Source organism: Chrysemys picta, chromosome 2, assembly GCF_011386835.1.
Source record: "Chrysemys picta bellii isolate R12L10 chromosome 2, ASM1138683v2, whole genome shotgun sequence".
In the NCBI taxonomy this organism is placed as follows: Eukaryota; Metazoa; Chordata; order Testudines; family Emydidae; genus Chrysemys; species Chrysemys picta.
The window spans coordinates 129,500,069-129,521,787 of NC_088792.1; the positions used below are offsets into that span (position 1 = coordinate 129,500,069).

General features: G+C 49.0%; 1 protein-coding gene across 10 annotated transcripts in view; it reads left to right on the forward strand.

The window, feature by feature from the left end:
* Nucleotides 1-21,719, forward strand: part of TENT4A (terminal nucleotidyltransferase 4A) — a 117,569-nt gene that overhangs the window by 25,153 nt on the left and 70,697 nt on the right. For all 10 annotated transcript variants that reach the window (XR_010598519.1, XR_010598517.1, XR_010598520.1 and 7 more), the window contains exons 3-5: nucleotides 712-758; nucleotides 1,873-1,993; nucleotides 4,879-4,986. Coding sequence is in view for 6 of the 10 variants with exons in the window: in XM_024109622.3 (XP_023965390.3) it covers nucleotides 712-758; nucleotides 1,873-1,993; nucleotides 4,879-4,986 (276 nt within the window). In the remaining 4 variants the exon portion in view is untranslated. The remainder of the gene's footprint in view (nucleotides 1-711; nucleotides 759-1,872; nucleotides 1,994-4,878; nucleotides 4,987-21,719) is intronic.

Consider the following 21,719-nt stretch of genomic DNA (forward strand, 5'->3'; position numbering starts at 1 on the left):
TTGAGAGTTAATGTGGTAAATGACTTAGGCCAGGTCTACACTACAGACTTCTACTGGCATGGTGTTCCTCAGGGGTGTGAAGAAGTGACCTCTGTCTGATGTAGCTGTTATAGCAGTAGTCTCTACTGTTTTTACAATAATACTGGCAAAGCCACACTTTTACAAGTATAGCTTACTTTGCCTGTAATGATTGGCTTTACTGTAGTGATACAAAGTGCAGCTTTGCCAGTATAGCTGTAAGCACACTAGGAAAGCTTTGCTGGTGTAGTATACTCCTAGAGTAGGCATGGCCTTGCTTGCACTAGTCTTTGTTCTGCTGCTTATGGTGCTAGGCATGGTTTCCCTGAAGAGAAGTGACCACCCTTTCCTGTTAAGTCTCCTTACTTTTAAGTCTAAAGATAATATCAAAAATAACATTTTTAGACTTACTGTATTAAACTCCAAACTTCTCTCAACACTTGAGGGGTTGGGGGGGCAGAGTGAGGCTAACTTCACACCACCTCTTCCTTTATGATGTATTAATCTAAACTTGACAGAATTTGAGCTGAGGTGGGATAACATTTGTTTACATTAGTCAGATGGAGTCTTAAGGAATAGTTTAAGTAAACTCATGTTTTTCTGGACCTATTAACAGTAAGACTTGTTTGGCTACATTTTGCTTTAATATTAATAATTGCAGGATATGTTTTAGTATTTAACTTTTCCTTTCAGGTTCAGATATTTGGCAGCTTTAGTACAGGGCTTTACCTTCCAACTAGGTAAGTAGCAAGTTACTTTGGTACATAACCTTTTTGGTCTGTCTTATGAAAGTGGTGATAAACCTCTAGAAGAGAATTGGTTTATTTTCAAATATTTGCAAACCAGAATGTGAAAATGTAATATTACTGAAAGTTTGTATCTAATGTCTCACCTAAGCAGGGGAAGAGCCACTGAACATACTATGAACTTTTGGAAGTACATAAATATTTTAATAATCTTTGTGCCACCATCCATACCCTCCACTGATTGCTGACTCTTGATTTAAATAGCTTCTTCTAGATGCACTTGGGGATAAAACTTGTTATCTTTTGAGATAATTCATGTCACTTACCCATACAAATTGAACAGTATTGTGAAATATTTCATACTTGGTGGGATAGCTAATGTTTACTATCTAAGCCATATAATAACTGAGGTAATCATTGAACATTAATCATTAAACAGACAACCACTGAAAATTAATTTCCCTACCTCTTACCAACATATAAATCTTTTTAGAACTGAAATTTAATGTTTACAAATTATGCCATTTATCTTTTGCAATTCAGTCAACTCAGTGTTTAAAATTGTCTAGTAAGTTTCACTGTGAGTCACTTGCACAGTGTACTTGTATCTTTATTTACAATATTGCAGGCTCCTGCATACTTCCAAAGCTGCTGCTTCTTCTAGTGTTTGTTTAAAACCTATTGTATTCATTTTTTTTTTTTTTTTTTTTTAAATAAAATCACATTAGTTCTTGAAAACATTTTGGACTCCACAATTCTGTAAACTGCTTGCTTGATCAACAGCATAATTAAACCTCAGTCTGCAGCAGTAATGAACCATGTCATTTTTGTAGAACCGTATTGTTTCTTGATTTGAACTAGGCTTCAGTAGGAAAACATTGGAGAAATTGACTTAATTATTTCTATAGACTTAATTGACCATTCCTATATCGGCTTAAGTTACAGTATGCTAGAAAGTATGGCAGAACTACCATACTTAAAGATTTGAGCTTTTTGGGAGCTCTTTCAAAGTATTGTGCAGAAGATTAGTGTTACCATTTATCTACAGGGGAATATTACTCTCTCATTTCAGTGGACTTTATTGTTATATTTTGTTTCCTGTCTATAGTGATATTGATTTAGTTGTTTTTGGGAAATGGGAACGCCCACCTCTACAACTGCTGGAACAAGCACTAAGGAAACACAATGTGGCTGAGCCATATTCCATTAAAGTACTTGACAAAGCTACGGTAAGTAATGAGAAACAAAATTCCTATTTTGAAAAATAAACTGCTTTGAGAATAAGGTGGCATAAATACAATGTAAAGAAAAAACTTGTTAAAGACGGCACACGTAGCTATTTTGGTGCTTCATGCATGTTGACTTGCTGTGTTCTTTTATCCCATGTTTTCCTGTTTTCTGGATAACACTTTCGTAGGGTATGTGGTTTGACAGAATCAGCTAATAATGATGTTCATAATCACTGATCCAGAGATGTAGCTTCTTACGAATTTTATTTACAGTGCTGAAAGTTGTTAAAGGACTTCCTCAATTACTGCTTGCAGTTTGGCTTGCTATCATGTTGCACTTCATTAAACTCCCTGTCTCTGAAAATGGAATCTTGTGTGCTGATTGCATAATGCTCTTTTACTTCAGCAACCACCTTGTCTCTGGTCAGAACTACTTGGCTAACTAATCTGTTAAGTCTTCTAGAATTCAGAGAACCTTGATCCTATAGACTGTACAACCTTGCCTTTGTGGGCAGAGGGGAAACTAGACAAAGAGAAATGTGATAATGGTTCTAGGTGCTGATTAAACCTTTTTAGCACTACTACATTGGTTGTGCAGCACTTAGTAAGCAACTCAGAGTACCCTGGATGTGGATAACCCAAAGGCTCAGTTCTTTTCCAGTGTAGTTTGGTTTTAGTATAGCTGTCTCTTGCAAACCAGAGAGACATAGGTGAGATGATCTCTTACCGGTCCAACCTTTTGTCTCTGTAAACAACTCTAAACACTAGTTCTTCATTGTGGGCAGCTTGCCTAAGCTTTGAAAGCTTTCACAAGTGTGACTTAAGCTAAAGATTGAATCTTTGGTACAGTTGTTATGGCATGGGATGTGATTTCTTGAACTGATTTGAGAAACGTAACTTGTTGCCTCTCAAATGTTCCCTGTTTGTGGATAGTGGTATGGTCTACAACAGGGGTGGGCAAACTTTGTGGCCCGAGGGCCACATCTGGGTATAGAAAGTGTATGGCGGGCCATGAATGCTCACAAAATTGAGGGTTGGGGTGCGGGGGAGGGGGATGAGGGCTCTGGCTGGGGGAGCGGGCTCTGGGGTGGGGCTGGGCATGAGGGGTTTGGGGTGTAGGAGGGTGCTCCAGGCTGGGACCAAGGGGTTTGGAGGGTGGGAGGGGGATCAGGGCAGGGAGTTGGGGTGCAAGGGGGGGGAAGCTCAGGGATGCAGGCTCTGGGCGACGCTTACTTCAAGCAGCCCCTGGAAGCAGCGGCATGTCCCCCTCTGCCTCCTACGTGGAGGCACGGACAGGTGGCTCTGCATGCTGCCCTGCCCACAGATGCTACCTCTGCAGTTCCCATTGGCCGCAGTTCCCGGCCAATGGGAGCTACGGGGGTGGCGCTTAGGGCGGGGGCAGCGTGTGGAGCCCCCTGGCTGCCCCTACGCATAGGAGCCGGTGCGGGGACATGCTGCTGCTTCCGGGAGCCATGAGGAAAGCCCCCCGACTCCGCTTCCTGGTTCTGATGGGCCGGACTTGGTCCACAGGCCGTAGTTTGCCCACCCCTGGTCTACAGGGCTTGTGTATCTAGTGCCTTTCAGGAGATCTATACTTACTGGAAAACACCTAAACATGTAATAATATTTGTTTAGATTTTGTGTAGCAGATTTGAGGCCACTCAGTTTTAGAAGCAGTGATTGTTGTGTCTTTGCTATTTATGCAGGACTGTAGAGAGGCCTTAAGCAAGGACACTTAGCAATCTTGTTGATTTCAGTGTTTTCACCTGGAATTACAACTTATTTTTCAGAAGGCTTCCTAATACCTATGGAATAGACAGGTGTTCCATAGTGATGGTTTAGCATTTTAGTGCATGATAATTTCTAGCAACCACTCGTTTACAAGGCATGTGTCTCACACCTTTCTTACAACCCTGATGAAACAGGTGTCATGCATGCAAAGAGACTTTCTGATGGAAATTATGTAATTGCATGATTGGACTGACTTTAGGGAGATGCTGTACAGAAGTATAGATTAATTTTCCAGGGGATAAAATATGAACTCCTAAATCCCCTCTGAAAATGAATGAGTTGGCAATGTCAAAAGCAAATGCCCAGAAAAGTGTTATTACTGTACTGATGGCAGAGCTAGTGTAGTCCACTGAGGTTGTTGCATATTATCTTAGTACTTTGAAACACTTTGGAAACTGTTAGGACTCCTTTTGGTGGTTAGAGGTGCTAAAGCTCCTCCACTGCTTGGCTTTTATTAGTCTAGAAGCCATTCTAATCTGTATGAGCCCTTCCTTAATCACTTCCTTCTACTACTAGTGTGGATTAATGAGGTTATAATTGAAAACTGGAAAATGATAAAGCTCTAATTGAAAATGAACACATGCAAAAAAAATATCCATTTTAGTATAGGAATGTTTTGTGTTGGTCTGGATTTACTTGGTCTTCTAATCCAGTCACTTCAAGACGTAATTGTCCACTTAAATTAAAGATAATCGTTCTCTATGGGTGTGTCTGCACTGCAGTGAGAGGTGGGACTAGGAGATGTAGGCATAATATAGCTAGTTTAAATCACAATAGCATTGAAGCTGCCACATCTTGAGTTACCACTAGGTACCCAGGGAACCAGGTGGAGTTGTACAGCCTGTGCTGCCAGGGCTTCACTGTTACTTGGTAATTTTTACATGTGCTGCATTCATGCCTGTAATTGCAATGCAGACATACCCTAAATCAGCCTCTTGAAGACATCCACCTGATGTTCAGTAATATAGTGTCACTATAGGCCAGTTGTGTCTGAATGCCTTAAATTAAGGAAATGTCTGACTAATCAAATGTAGAAAAGCTTCAGCCTACTGTTTAGTATGTATAAAATGTCTCTCTCCTATAAATATTTGCAGGTACCAATAATAAAACTTACTGACCAGGAGACAGAAGTGAAAGTTGACATAAGTTTTAATGTGGAAACTGGTGTGAAGGCAGCTCGATTTATCAAGGAGTACATGAAGGTACAAACTGCATAATTAATGCCACTAATCAATAAACATCAGTATTACTACTTTTGTCCTTTACTCTAAGGCATGTAAATTTATGTCTTAGCTCTAAAATATTTAGAGACAGGGAAATGTTATGGGTCTCTACCTGGAAGAGAATAAGATTAAATTCCGTTAACTTTAACCAGTCTTGTGTTTTGTATATTGGAGACCAGCTGTGGAAACAGTTAAACTTTTGAAGGGCAATGGGTTTTCTGAAGAGGCCCTAATAAAATTGGACTAGAAACTGTTTGCTTTAGTTTTCTGGCAGTGTTCTTGTTAAGATTTGCCAGAGGTGGTTAAGAACATAAGAATATCCATCCATACTGTCAGACCTAAGTTCCCTGTAAGCTGCGCGGCTACACAGCAGCCTATTTTGCGCTGCACAGGCACTCAGGGAACCCACCTGGCTGGGACCTGCCGCGGCTGGGGGAGAGGCGCCATTCTTCCGGCCAGGACCTAGCTCGGCCCCCAACCTGCTGCGGCCGGGGAAGGGGTGGCCTGAACTGAGCCCCAGCCTGGACCGGCTGCACCCGGGGCGCTCCTTTCCCAGCCCCAACTTAGCCCCGGGCCTGCTGTGGCCGGGAAGCTTATCCTGTGCCCCCAGCCCTGGAGCTGCCGCGGCCCAGGTGCTGCTGCGGGAAGAGAGAGCTAGGAGGAGTCCTTTCTCCCTGATGTAACCCCGGGGCACTCTCCTGCACCCCCACCTGGAGCCCTCATCCCCTGCACCCCAGCCCTCGGCCCCAGCCCTGAGCCGCTCATCCCTGACCCCACCCCAGAACCTGGACCGCCAGCCGGAGCCCTCACATCCCTGTACTTCTGCCCCAGCCTTGAGCCCCCCTTCCACACTCCAAACCCCTCGGCACCCTCCCCCCCATGCATTTTGTTATGTGCGCCAATATGACAGTGATATGTGTCACATCACTTCCATATTGATGCATATAACAAAATTCAGTCTGCACATGTGTGGTAAAAATTAGAGGAAACGCTGTGTCAGACCAATGGAGCATCTAGCCCAGTATCCCGGCTTCCAACAGTGACCAGTTCCAGATGCTTCAAGGGAATGAACAGAACAGGGCAATTATTGAGTGATCTAACCCCTGTTGTCCAGTCCTTCTGGCAGTTGGAGGTTTAGGGACACTCAGAGCATGGGTTTGCATTTCTGACCATCATGGCTAATAGCCATTGATGGACCTCTCCTCTATGAACTGACCTAATTATTTTTTGAACCCAGTTTCACTTTTGGCCTTCACAACATTACCTCGCAACAAGTTCCACAGGTTGATTGTTCATTGTGTGAAGAAGTACTTCCTTGCATTAGTTTCAACCTGCTGTCTATTAACGTCATTGTGTGATCCCTGATTTTTGTTACCCCTTCACATAACACTTCCCTATTCACTTTCTCCATACCATTTATGATTTTATAGACCTCTGTCATATCCCCCACCCTTAATCATCTCTTCTCTAAGATGAACTTTTCCAATCTTTTAAATCTCTCCTCGTATGTACGCTGCTCCATACCCCTAATCCTTTTTGTTGCCTTTCTCTGTACCTTTTCCAATACTAATATATCTTTTTTGAGATGGGGTGACCAGAGCTGCGCACAATATTTAAAATGTGGGCATGCCATGGATTTATATAATCTGGCTTGTCCTCATCCATCCCTTCATGAACGCAAGTTGATGCTACACCATTCTGTTTCGTTGTGAGCACGTTCTTTCCATTTCTGGCCAAAGAGTTTTGTCACGCGATCTGCCCAGCGCGATTTCAGTCTGCCCAGCAGTCGCTTGTGGTCTCTGGGGATCCAGTCACTGATGCAGGTTGTCCACCTATTGTCTTGCCTGCGGACTACATGGCCCGCCCATCTCCATTTTGTGTTGTACATCGCCTGCGCTACATCGATCACCTCTGTACATCTTTTGATCTCCTCATTTGGTATATGATCATGATTATATAATGGCATTGTGATATTTTATGTCATATCTATCTTTCCTAATGACTCCTAACATTAGCTTTTTTGATTATTGCTGCACATTGAGTAGACATTTCTAGAGAATTATCCCCATTGACTCCAAGGTCTCTGAGTGGTAAGAGCTAATTAGAACCCATCATTTTAATGTGTAGTTGGAATTATTTTGCAATGTGCATTACTTTGCACTTATCAACATTGAATTTCATCTGCCATTTTGTTATCCAGCCGCCCAGTTTTGTGAGATTACTTTGTAATTCTTCGCAGTCTGCTTTGGACTTAAATATATATTGAGTAATTTTGTATTGTGTGCAGACTTTGCCATCTTGCTGTATACCCCCTTTTCCAGATCACTTATGAATGTGTTGAACAGCACAGGTCCCAGTACAAAAATGGCCATTTATTCCTACCCTTTGTTTACTGTCTTTGAACTACTTACTGATCCATGAGAGGACCAGGGGCTAGGAGGGCTGTCCACACACACTCATCCTTCATATAATATAGAAGCACAAGACTCTGACATAAGACTATCAAGCCAGTTCCTTTATAGTTGTGTAACAAGATTCTACTATAACTTTTAAAATAAGATGTCCTAATTCTCTTGTAAGAGCTAAGAGCTACCTTAACCTTATCAGAAAGTTTCAGTATAGTAGAATAAGACTTCTATCACACTGAAAAAGTAGCCAATATGAATAGTATACTTATTTGAAAGTTTTGTACCCCCTATGGTTACATGTAACACGTATGGCTACTATAAAAAGAAAATGAAATATCTTTCCCATTCTGTTTTGCTGTGCTTTGACAGCACTTCATGTTAGGTAGTTATTTGCTCCTGTATAGTCAGTGTCTCCATTGCAGACGGACCCTTAAACATAAAAACAACAAGGAGTCCTTGTGGCACCTTAGAGACTAACAAATTTATTTGGGCATAAGCTTTCGTGGGCTATAACCCACTTCATCAGATGCATGGAGTGGAAAATACAGGAGCAGGTATAAATACATGAAAGGATGGGAGTTGCCTTACCAAGTGTGAGGTCAGTCTAACGAGACAATTAAATGCCACAAGGACTTCTCATTGTTTCTGCTGATACAGGCTACCATGGCTACCACTCTGAAACCTTAAACATAAAGACTTTCTGCTCCACTTTTTCTTTTTTAAAAAAGAAACACCTTTTGTTTTGAAAAGTTTAACACTTTATACCATCTTATCAGAAATCAGATTTTTTTTTTTTAACTGATGATTTGAAGGGACTGTACCAACTGGAGTATTAATGGTAGGAGGTATTAGGTTAGCTAGAGGGGAAAATACACACGCTGAAGAGATTTGCATGGTCACATTTTGATCTGTAGTCATTTTTTGACTTTGTTTAAAAACATTAGACAACTAATACTTGACTATTATATCTTGGATTCTAAAATCACATATTAGAATATCATTGTAATAGCACTCCCAATGAAGGTTAAGAAAGTACTTCCTTGCCAAACCTTATTTTCTTCAAATAGTGTCCCTGTGGGTGCTCCACTGTTGGTGTGGCTTCTTCGAGTGCTGGTCCCTATGTGGATTCCAAATATGGGTACGCATGAGCGCCATGCACCACAGCCGTAACTGTTCATAGTAGTGTCCGTTGACCTGCACGGCTTTAAGAGGCTGTGCAGGTCAACACCACTCTAGTTCCTTCTTACCTCTGAATGGCCAGAGTTGGAACCACTGTTCCTTGGTGCTCTTAGCTTGCTAAGAGAACTACTCTTTTCGTTGTGTATAGTTTTCCCCTTAGTTCTTAGGTTTCTGTTGGACTTCTTCCCTCCAGGGATCTTTCCCCGGATCAGGGACTGTGCCCCAGTATGCTGGTTTTAAATACTGTGCTTCCTACCCATGCTCCTTCTCTGTGAGCGACTAGCACCAGCACTCAATCTCTTGTCTTGGTGAGAATCACATCGCTGCCTGCTGCTAATCTGTCGCTCATTCCCGCCACATACCTGGGAAGCCGGAGAATTTCACCTCTGCAAATTGCTTATGGAGGAGGCTGTGCACCCATGTGCACAATTGGCTCTGGCGACCATGGATCTGTCAGCGATGCCCGGTACTGGCAGTCAGCACCACCCTGGGCCTTTCCCGCCCGGCACTGGTGGCATCGGCCCATCCGGCCAAAGCCCACACTGCACAAGAAGCATGCTCATGGGCATAAAGGCAGCTCCCTGATGGGGACTACCTAGAAGGGCAGTGTTGCCTCCCTGAGCCATGCCAGGTTGGGTGAGAAATTGTGCATTGATCCAGATGCTCCTGCTCCAAAGAAGCCTTGCATGGAGCATAAGTCCAAGCACTATGCCCCACCGGTGCCACTGCTGGCCTCTGTGACTGATCCACCGTCAGGACCATTGGGACTTACAGCTCTGCGTACACCAGGCCCTCTCTCCCTTCTTAGGCTCACAGCTGAGTTCATGCTGCCATATGCTGGGGCATCTCTATGTCCCAGCCCTTCAAGTATCTTTCATCCGCTGTCTCCCGAGGATGAGACGCTCCTGCTCCTGCTCCAGCTCCGCTCCACCTTTCTCCACAGTTGCCCTCAGACGCACCCTTTCTTCTCTCAGACCGTGCGTCCTTCACTGCACCAATGGTGCCACCGGCTCCAATAGCCCTACCCTTACCTGACTGGTATTCAGACTCTGAGTGGTCCTCTAAACCAGACACTCCCTTCACGCCGGCCTAATTGTACAGCCCGAATCCCCGGCACCAAACATATGATCCAATGTATGCTCTGCCGGCTGATCCATGGTTCTGCTACCTGCGAGCCCTGTCAATGCCTGATGACCCCTATGCTTGGCTCTACTGGACCACTTGGGATCTCTACCATGACTGCGTCCTATTGCTTCACCCGCATCATCGCCCTTCTCTAACGCATACCACTTTTCTCTCCTTCTCCCCCCCCCCCCCCCAACTTGCTGGTGTTGCAAGCTGTGACTGAGTGTGCCTGCCAACAACATTTCTGCTCCACGCTGCCCAACCTGGCTGCTAAGAAACTGGACCTGTGGGACACAAGGTCTACTCATCTGCCAAGCCTCCAATTTCATATTGCCAGCTACCGGGCCATCCTGGCCAAGTACGACTTCCGTTCATACTCTAAACTGGCAGACTTTCAGGCCTTTCTTTCCCTGGAAAAACAGCAGGACTTCCAGCTTCTTGTGGACAAGGGCAGGCTGGTAGCTAAAGTGGCTTTCTAGGCTGCAGTTTATGCCGCTGACACAGCCTCCTGCTCCTTGGCATCTGGGGTCGTCATTGCTGAGATTCCTGGCTCTAGTCCAGCCGCTTTCCGAAGGAGGTCCATGTGATGGGTTGGGTCACAGAAACCCCCTTGGGACTGCCACCTGATGTGCTTGAGACTACCTCCAAGCCCATTTTCCCTGGCAGGTTGGGACTTCAGTACCCTGCCTGGTTGTGCCAGATATGCTAGCCTGCTACAAACCCAGGTTTTGAACCATGTCCCCCAAAAGCTGCATGCTTAACTGAAAACATCTTAAGAAGTGCTCCCGTCTCTAACACCCAGATACCCAGTTCCCAATGGGATCCAAACCCCAAATAAATCAGTTTTACTCTGTATAAAGCTTATACAGGGTTAACTCATAAATTGTTTGCCCTCTATAACATTGATAGAGAGAGATGCACAGCTGTTTGTGCCCCCAGGTATTAATATATGGAGATATACCTATCTCATAGAACTGTAAGGGATCCCGAAAGGTCATCGAGTCTAGCCCCCTACCTTCACTAGCAGGACCAAGTACAATACTTGCTCTGGGTTAATTTAATAATTAAAAAAGTGGTTTTATTAAATATAAAAAGTAGGATTTAAGTGGTTCCAAGTAATAACAGACAGAACAAAGTAAATTACCAAACAAAATAAAATAAAACATGCAAGTCTTAGCCTAATACAGTAGGAAACTAAATGCAGGTAAATCTCACCCTCAGAGATGTTCCAATAAGCTTCTTTGACAGACTAGACTCCTTCCTAGTCTGGGTCCAGCAATCACTCACACCCCCTTAGTTAATGTCCTTTGTTCCACTTTCTTTCAGGAATCTCTTTGGGGTGGAGAACCTCTGAAGACAAAATGGAGGGGCTTCCAGGGTCTTATATACTCTCTCTTGTGCAACATCACAGCCACGAGATGGGGTCTCTAGCCACCTGGGCAAGTCACATGTCTATGAATGATTCAGCTTTTTGCAGGCCGACACCATTGTTTACATGTTAGTTTGAACATTCCCAGGAAAGCTCAGATGTGGATTGGCATCTCTCAAAGTCCATTGTTAGTTAAGTACTCCCAATTACTTGAATAACCCCTTCACGCTATGTTGACCAAATCTGCCTTATGTGCTTCCTACAGCAAATACTTTAAATACAAACATAGAGCCAACGCTTATAACTTCAGATATAAAAATGATACATGCATACAAATAAGATGAATACATTCAGTAGAACATAACCTTTGCAAAGATCTGTTACATGGCATATCTAGTGTAAAACATATTCCAGTTTTGTCATATTTACACCCGTAAGCATATTTTTATAAAGCATTTATGGGGTACAACATCACAGTCCAGACTACTCTGGAGGACCTTCCCTTCGAGAACAATAAACTGTTCAGTGACCAAATGGATTAAATGCATTCTTTCAAGGACTCTTGCCCGCTCCAGTCCCTGGGCCTCTACCAAACTTCCCCACCCCCCACATCTTGCCACCAAAAATGGTCGTCCTTCAGACACTCCTCCGCCACAGCTACTTCTTCCACGTCTATCTTCCTGCATCATCCTCCAAAGCAACCCTTTTGACTCCTTACTCAAGACCTGTGAACCTTCCTCCATCCTTCTTACCACAAGTGGTTTTCAGGGGTTGCCTCTCCCCCTTTGCTTGCAACTGGGGCCAGATTACCACCAACTGCTGGCTGTTGGACATTGTCCAGCAAGGCTATCTTATCGAATACTTCTCCTTTCTGTCCCACTACCCCGCCTCAGCAGTTCCTGGACACTCCCTCGCTGTGCCACCTTTTCAAAGAGGAAGCAGATACCCTCCTGCGGAAAGGCACCATAGAACTCGTCCTGCATCGCTATCGGGGCCGGGGCTTCTATTTTCTCATACCAAAGAAAGGAGGTGGCCTACGCCCTATTCTGGATCTCGAAATCTTGAACAAATTTATCCGCAGATTCCACTTCCAGATGGTCACCCTTCCCCCTCATTCTCCCTTCCCTCCTCCGTGGAACCTGGTTTGCGGCTCTCGATATGAAGGATGCCTACTTCCATATCAACATCTACCCCGCTTGTCGCAAGTTCCTTCGATTCACAGTGGGTCATTCCCACTGTCACTTCTGGGTCCTCCCCTTCGGGATTGCTACCGCCCCCTGCGTGTTCACAAAGGTCTTTGCTGTCGTGGCAGCATACATGTGGTGACTGAGTCAATTGTTGTTTCCTTATCGGGACGATTGGCTCCTTGTAGCACTGTCCCAAACTGGCCTTCTGCCTACCATTCAAACCCTACGTTCCCTTCTCAATGCCCTAGGAATCATCATCAATGAGGACAAATCTGTCCTCATCCCTACCCACCTTCTTACCTTCATAGGAGGTCGTCTGGACTTTGTCGCAGCATCTGTCTTCCTTCGTACTGCCCTCACACTCATTGCGCAGCTCCGCCGCTGCCTGCACATGCATCAGTGCCTTTCCTTTCTGGGCCATATGACAGTATGCACCTCGGTTCTGCCGTATGCCCACCTCCATATGCACTGTCTGCAGCTGTGGCTCCGCTCTGTTAACAACCGACAGTCAGACCATCTCAGCAAGCTGGTTCTTCTTCTTCGAGTGCTTGCTCATATCGATTCCAATCAGGTGTGCGCGCGCCGCGTGCACGATCGTCGGAGAATTTTCTACCCTAGCAACACCCGGCGGGTCGGCTGTGGAGCCCCCTAGAGTGGCGCCTTCATGGCGCTGGATATATACCCCAGCCGACCCGGCGCCCCCTCAGTTCCTTCTTACCGCTCCTGACGGTCGTTGGAACTGTGGAGCGCGGCATAGCTGTTCTCCACTCTCCCTAGCTTATTCCGTTTTGTAGATAGTTGTAGTTATAGTTGTAGTTGTTATATAGTTAGATAGTTGTTCATTTACCCTATTAATAGTTTTGGATAGTTAAAGGGGATTAAGGGGGTTGTCCTTCCCCCTTTTTCCCCCGGCGCATAGCCGGGCTCATGCCCAAGGCTCCCGGCTTTAAGCACTGCGCGTCCTGCGCTAAGCCTATGCCCACAAGTGACCCGCACGACTCGTGTCTGAAGTGCCTGGGAGAGTCCCATCAAACAGATAAGTGTAAGATCTGTAAGGCCTTCAGACTGAGAACCAAAAAGGAGCGGGACTTTCGGCTTCGGCAACTCCTCATGGAGGCGGCACTTAGCCCGGACACTCCATTGGCGCGTCAAGCCCCAGCGCCAAGCGCATCGGTGCGCAGTGCCCCTGTGGCACTGACTGCCCCGGCACCGCGGGTGGAGTCGGACAAGCCTCCGCGGCACCGGACCCCTTCGGCACCGCACCCGCCGCAAGTGCCTCGGTGCTGATCGTTATCACCGGGACATAAGAAATCCCGTAAGGCGCAGGAGACTGCCGTCCTGAAGACGCCGGCCCCCCCGGTGCCGGGGGTAGAGCCGCGTCCACCGGTGGAGCACCAAAAGCAGGTGCCTCCGGCACCGTCGACTCCGGCTCCGAGGCCGTCGAGTCCGGTGCGGACGGGATCACCACCGCGGTCAGTGGTAGAGCCGTGCCTCCCGTCGACCCCAGAGACCTTTGCGACAGCGAGAGACTTGATTGCTCTCACGGAGTCGGCACCGCCCCAACCACCGGCACCGTTGGCCCCTTGTCCGGTGCAATCCGGGGAAAACCTGCCCTGATGCCCCCACCGTCTCAAGGACTGGAACCACGGCACCGATCCAGGTCCCGAAGCAGGTCCCGACGCCGCTCGCAGTCCCGGCGCCGAATATCACCTCGGCACCGGTCGTACTCGCAGCTAAGATCATCGTCGCGGCACCGTTCTACGTCCCGGCACCGTTATGATCGTAGGTAGTGTTCGACCTCGAGACGTAGTTCCCGGCACCGATACGAGCGACGCTCGACGTTGAGGGGCCGCTCCCGGCACCGGGCCTACTCGAGATCGCCGTCCAGGTCGGACTCTCGGCACCGACGCGGTCATCGGCACCGATCCCGATCTCGGCACCGCTCACCGGCACCGCATAGAGACCAATCATCTCCAGACCGGCACCGCATGGCACCGTATCTTCCGGAGCTCATCTCGGCGCGGTCGGCACCGCCATGGCCATCGAGATCAGTGTCTCGCTCCTCCGATGGGGCATCGAGATCGGCATACCCCCCTCATGGGCCACTGGCAGGAGGTAGCGGAGGATCCCGCTCAGGGACCTTCGCACTGGTCGTTCTGGACCCCGTGGGCGTACCACCAAGCTCAAGGGGCTCCACCACCATCAGCCTCTCGCTCGGTGCACTCTGAGCGAAGGGCCCCAGAGTCCACCATCTCTCGCCCTCCTCCAGGGAGCATGGAGGCTTCCGTGCCCGCACCACCTGACGTCCTGGACCCAGGGGGAGGTGATGCTCCGCTCCAGGGCTCATTGGACCAGGACCCGCCCTTGGATCCCTTGCCACCTGAGGCATCTTCCTCATCTTCCCCAGATGAGGCAGTGGCGGGCACAACGAGCACAGGTCCACCCCCGATAGATCTCCGGGCACACCAGGACCTATTACGTAGGGTGGCGCGTAATATGGACCTACAGGCAGAGGAGATAGTGGAGGTGCAGGACCCCATTGTGAACATCCTCTCTGCGGATGCCCCATCCAGAGTGGCGTTGCCCCTGATCCGTACGATCCAGGCTAACGCCACTACGATATGGCAAACTCCTGCCTCTATTCCACCCACAGCCAGAGGGGTGGAAAGAAAGTACTTTGTCCCCTCAAAGGACTATGAGTACTTGTATACTCATCCCCAGCCGTGTTCACTGGTGGTGTCATCAGTGAATGCAAGGGAGCGCCACGGTCAACAGGCTGCAGCGCCCAAATCGAAGGACGCTAAACGCTTCGATTTGTTTGGGCGTAAGGTTTATTCAGCTGGGGGGCTACAACTTAGAGCGGCTAACCAGCAGGTGCTCCTGAGCCGCAATAACTTTAATTCCTGGAACTCTATGGGGAAGTTCAAGGAATTGGTCCCCCAAGACTCCAGGGAAGATTTTGGGGCCTTAGTGGAGGAGGGTAAGAAGGTGGCACGGACCTCCTTACAGGCCTCCTTGGACATAGCAGACTCGGCTGCGAGAACCCTGGCTTCAGGTATCGCCATGCGGAGAATCTCCTAGCTCCAGGTCTCGGGCTTGCCTCCGGAACTGCAGCAAACCCTACAGGATTTACCTTTTGAGGGACACGGATTGTTCTCTGACAAGACGGACTCTCGTCTGCAGAGCCTCAAGGACTCGAGAACAATCATGCGCTCCCTGGGGATGCATGTTCCGGGTCCCCAGCGCAGGCCATTTCGGCCCCAGCCTCAGCGGTTCTATTCCCCCCCCCCCCCTCGTCCGAGACAGGACTCTGCCAGAAGGCGGGGGCGAGGTGGTAGGAGAAGGTTGACCGGCCCTCAACCCGGTCAGAACCAGGGGCCACCTAGGCCACCTTCAGGCCCCAGGCAGAACTTTTGAAGGTGCGGTCGAGGACGGCGCCCCAGTCATCCCCCAGGATCCAGCCCCCTCCTTTCGGGTTCGCCTCTCCCATTTCCACCGTGCTTGGTCCCTTATAACCTCGGACCGTTGGGTCCTTCGCACGGTGGAGAGGGGATATGCTCTCCAGTTTTCTTCATCCCCCCCCTCCCACCTCCCCTCCCCGTCCCTCTTCAGGGACCCTTCTCACGAGCAACTTCTTATACAGGAGGTTTCTACGCTCCTATCTATGGGGGCCATAGAGGAGGTTCTATTAGAGTTAAGGGGCAGGGGATTTTATTCCCACTACTTCCTGATCCCCAAGTCCAAAGGGGGTCTGCGACCCATCTTAGACTTACGCGGACTCAACAAATTCGTAGTAAAGTTGAAGTTCCGCATGGTCTCATTGGGGATCATTATCCCTTCCCTGGATCCTGGAGACTGGTTCGCCGCCCTCGACATGAAGGACGCATACTTCCATATAGCAATCTACCCGCCTCACAGGCGCTTCCTGAGGTTTGTGGTAAACAAGGTGCATTACCAATTTGCAGTCCTTCCCTTCGGCCTATCCTCGGCCCCAAGGGTGTTCACAAAATGTATGGCCGTCGTGGCGGCATACCTTCGTCGGCAAGGGATACAGGTGTTCCCGTATTTAGACGACTGGCTAGTACGCGGTCGCACCAGAGAGCAAGTTCGAGCTCACGTCCGCATAATAGTACACACATTCCACGAGTTGGGCATCCTACTCAACGAAGAGAAATCCACTCTAGAGCCTACCCAGAGGATAGAATTTATTGGGGCAGTCCTAGACTCCGGACGTGCACAAGCAATTCTACCAGACAATCGCTTTCATACCATCACAAGCCTCATTCGAGGACTCAAGGCCTTCCCAACTACAACGGTGAGGTCGTGCCTCACCCTGTTGGGTCACATGGCCTCTTGCACGTACGTAACCAGGCATGCCAGACTCCGGCTTCGCCCACTCCAGACCTGGGTGTCATCGGTGTACCGCCCATATCGGGACAGCCTGAACATGGTGATCACGGTTCCGAACTCGGTCTTGACCTCCCTCACCTGGTGGCTAGACCACAGTGTGGTTTGCGAGGGGATGCCGTTTCACGCCCCACAACCCTCTCTGCACCTGGTCACAGACGCTTCATCTCTGGGTTGGGGTGCCCATCTCAACGAACACCATACCCAGGGCCTGTGGACTGCACCCCAGCTAGCCCTGCACATCAATGTTCGGGAACTGATGGCGGTGCGCCTGGCGTGCCAGGCATTTCTCAATCTCCTACGTGGCCGCTGTGTGTTAGTTCTCATCGACAACACCACGGCCATGTTTTACATCAACAAGCAAGGAGGAGCACGTTCGTCGATTCTATGCCAAGAGGCCATTCGCCTGTGGGACTTCTGCATCGCCCACTCAATCCATCTCACGGCATCGTTCCTCCCTGGAGTCCAGAACACTTTAGCGGACCGACTCAGCAGGTCCTTTCAGACGCACGAGTGGTCCATTCGTCCGGACATCATCTATTCCGTTTTCCAGAGGTGGGGGTTTCCCCAGGTAGACCTGTTTGCATCTCGAGCCAACAGGAAGTGCCACGTGTTCTGCTCCCTACAAGGGCGAGCTCCGGGCTCTCTATCGGACGCGTTTCTCCTTCCTTGGAAAGACCACCTGTTTTACGCCTTCCCTCCATTTCCACTGGTCCACAAGGTGCTGCTCAAACTACGCAGAGACCAGGCACAAGTAATTCTAGACGCTCCAGCGTGGCCGAGGCAACACTGGTACACCACACTGTTGGAGCTCTCGGTTCAGACACCGATCCCGCTTCCGTTGTGTCCAGATCTCATCTCTCAGGACCACGGCCGACTACGTCACCCCGACCTACAATCACTCCACCTCACGGCGTGGTTGCTCCATGGTTCACCCAGGCAGAGCGGCAATGCTCGCACTCTGTCCAACAGATTCTGCTGAGCAGTAGGAAGCCTTCAACACGGACCACGTACTTGGTCAAGTGGAAGCGGTTCTCCTGTTGGTGCGAACAACGAGCCATGTCCCCGTTACAGGCACCTATTCCTCTCATATTGGAATATCTCCTCTCCCTAAAACAACAGGGTTTGGCGATATCTTCAGTTAGAGTTCACCTGGCCGCTATATCGGCCTTTCACCCAGGAGAACTCGCGTCCTCGGTATTCTCTAACCCGATGGTCGTTAGATTCCTCAAGGGCTTAGACCGGATGTACCCACAACAACGCCAGCCCGTTCCGACGTGGGATCTCAACCTGGTTCTCTCTAAGCTCACAGGGCCTCCATTCGAGCCACTAGCCACCTGTTCACTTCTGTACCTATCCTGGAAGACAGCCTTCCTCGTAGCCATCACCTCAGCAAGGCACGTTTCTGAAATCAGGGCGCTTACATCCGAGCCCCCTTACACGGTTTTCCATAAGGACAAAGTGCAGCTTCGTCCACATCCTGCCTTTCTTCCTAAGGTGGTCTCTCCGTTTCACATGAATCAGGATATATTTCTCCCAGTCTTCCATCCTAAACCGCATGCCACTCGCCAAGACCAACGTTTGCATTCTTTGGACGTACGCAGGGCCCTGGCTTTCTATATTGACCGCACAAAGCACTTTAGAAAGACGACGCAACTCTTCGTTGCAGTGGCCGACCGGATGAAAGGCTTACCGGTCTCCTCACAACGCCTATCCTCCTGGATCACGTCTTGCATCCGGACTTGCTATGACCTGGCAGGTGTCTCAACACCGCACCTCACTGCTCACTCCACGAGGGCCCAAGCTTCCTCGACTGCCTTCCTGGCTCAAGTTCCGATCCAGGACATCTGTAGAGCTGCAGTTTGGTCATCAGTCCACACATTTGCAGCTCACTACGCTCTGGTACAGCAGTCCAGGGACGATGCTGCATTCGGATCAGCAGTTTTGCACACAGCAATGTCTCACTCCGACCCCTCCACCTAGGTAAGGCTTGGGAGTCACCTGATTGGAATCGATATGAGCAAGCACTCGAAGAAGAAAAGACTGTTACTCACCGTTGTAACTGTTGTTCTTCGAGATGTGTTGCTCATATCCATTCCAAACCCGCCCCCCTTCCCCACTGTCGGAGTAGCCGGCAAGAAGGAACTGAGGGGGCGCCGGGTCGGCTGGGGTATATATCCAGCGCCATGAAGGCGCCACTCTAGGGGGCTCCACAGCCGACCCGCCGGGTGTTGCTAGGGTAGAAAATTCTCCGACGATCGTGCACGCGGCGCGCGCACACCTGATTGGAATGGATATGAGCAACACATCTCAAAGAACAACAGTTACAACGGTGAGTAACTTTTTTCACCCCCATCTGTCCTTGTCCCTCTCTCACCTGATGGCGCAACCCATCCACAGTCCTGGCTGGCATTCGTTTCATGCCTCCCACATCTTACGGCAGCCTCACGATGGACGCCTCCCTCATTGACTGGGGAGCTCATCTGGACGGCCACACAGCTCAAGGCCTCTGGTCATCCGGGGATGACCATCAACGTCCTGGAACTGCAGGCCGTCCACCTTGTTTGCCAAGCTTTTCTCCACTCTTACCATGTCCAGCTGCTGTCCTACAACATGGTGGCAGTCATCTGTATAAACAAAGTAGTGCTCCATCCCCCTCTCTTTGTGCAGAGGCCATCCTTCTTTGGAACTGGTGCCTCCATCGCAAATTTACACTACATGCCGTTCACCTTCCAGGCATCACCAACTCCATGGTGGACATGCTCAGTCGCTCCTTCCATGCCAACCACGAATGGGAACTTCACAACCCCACTCTCTGGATTCTCTTCTGTCTCTGGGGCACGCTGTGTTGAGAATTCTTTTGCCACACTGGAGAACCACAAGCTGGGGCTTCCGGGGCGACATGACACTCCCCTCTTTTCCTGGACCATCAGCATCCGCTAAGCAGTCCCGCCCATTCCCTTGCTTTCCCAGGTCCTGCACAAAGTGCGGTGTGATGATGTGACTCTTCTCCTGATTGCCATCAGCTGGCCTCGCTGGTACTGGTACACGGATCCACTACATCTCTCCACTTGCCTTCTGCTCAGTCTCCTGGATCCTCTTATGCAAGCTAGCACCCAGCTGTGACACCCCAATCCGGGCCCTCTCCAGCTCGCAGCCTGGTATTTGGATGGGGCTCATGCATAGATATTGCATGCTCCTCCCCGTCCACGACATTCTTACCTATAGCTGGTGCCTGTCCATTCATGTGTTACTGAGCCAAATGGCATCACTTTGCCATCTGGGTGCAGTGCCACTGACACCACCTGCACTCTGTCTCCATGTCATCCTCGACTATCTGATCTCTCGCCGAAGATCAGGCCTCATCCATTCCTCCATACACATCAACCTGGCCGCGCTTAGTGTCTTTCTTCTACTTCTGGATGGGTTTTCCATCTTCACCCGCACTACTAGTTCCGGCTACCTTTGTGGCTTCCTCAATGCTTTTCCTGCCGTCCAGAAGCCTACTCCTTCCTGGGACCTTAACCTCGCCCTTTCCGCCCTCACCAAGCCATCCTTTGAACCACTTTCCACCTGCTACCTTGCTCATCTTTCCATGAAGGTGATGTTTTTGGTGGCCATCACATCCGTGAGAAGCGTTTGCTAACTGACTGCAATGATGGCAGATAACCTTTTCACTGTCTTCCACGAGGACAAGGTCTCCCTATGTCTCCATCCCAAATTTTTGCCCAATGTGGTCGTGTCCTTCCACCTTAATTAGTGCATGCACCTCCCAACCTTCTACCCCAAACCTGCCACATGTCCCCCTCGAGAACATGCGCTCCATACTTGATGTTTGGCAGGCAGTGGCCTTTTATCTTCAGCGTACCTGCCACACTCTTCACAGTGACTCTCTCTAAATAGGGGTAGTCAATTCTATTTTGTCCAGGTCCAGATTTCTTGGTCAAGGTATAGCCAAGGTCCAACAGAGAAGAAATTAAAATAAATAAATTTTCTGGGGTCCATTCAGAAGCCTCTGCTGGTCCAGATTTGGCCCATGGTCCGCCTATTGACTGCCCCGCTCTAAATGGATCACCCAGTGATTTGCTGATGGCTATGTGCTCTCCTACCATCCCCAGGCTCCCAGAGGGTCTCGATCCACCTTATGTGGGCAGTGCTATGTTGGCCTTCCTCGCAGATTTCCCGTGGCATGAGATTTGTAGGGTGGCCACCTGGACCTCTGTCCACACCTTTTCTGCCCATTAGGCTATCGCCCCGCCACTGCAACGGATGTGGCAGTTGGTCATGCTCTCCTACAGACTCTCTCTTCTCATGAGCCCTTGTACCCATCTTCTCACTGATACTCTCCCACCTTTGGAATCAGCCTCTTAAAGCCTTGGACACGCCACACAGTCAATGCATGTGCGGGTCAACAGACATTACTATGAACAGTTCTGCTTCCGGCACATGGCGTGCATGTACACCCATGTTTGGAATCCAGATAGAGATCACACATCTTAGAGAACTTCCAGTTACAGTAAGTAATCTCTTGCATCCCTGCACTATTGATCGGAGAACTTCGGTAGCAGGGTCCATTGGGCCTGCACATGTGCTGTCTCCTTGTGTTGTGCCACAAGGCTAGTCAGTACGCGTGGGCAAACTGTCCTCAGTTTCTTCTGAACCACCCTGGCTAGAGACTGAACCATTAGCAGTTTGTAAAGAGTATCATCTTAATCTACTTACCTATAGTTAGCCTCCGAGTTACAGTTGTAGTTCTCTCCCCTCCTTTTTTGTTTCTAATAATAAAACAACTTTTTTCTTCCCACCTTTTTCTCTCTCTCCCCCTCCCCCCGCCTCCCCATCGGGGACCCTTTCCCCCAGTGGAGTATGCTTGGTTCCCAGGCTTCAAGAAATGTAAAAAAGGCAATCCTGATTGTGGATAAGTACTCAGTGCATTTGCTGCGTTGGTGAAGGCCGCATACAACAGAAGTGTGGTCTTTGCCCACAGGTCCGCCCAAGATCACACTCTGCCAGACAACTATCTTCGTGGAGGCAGCT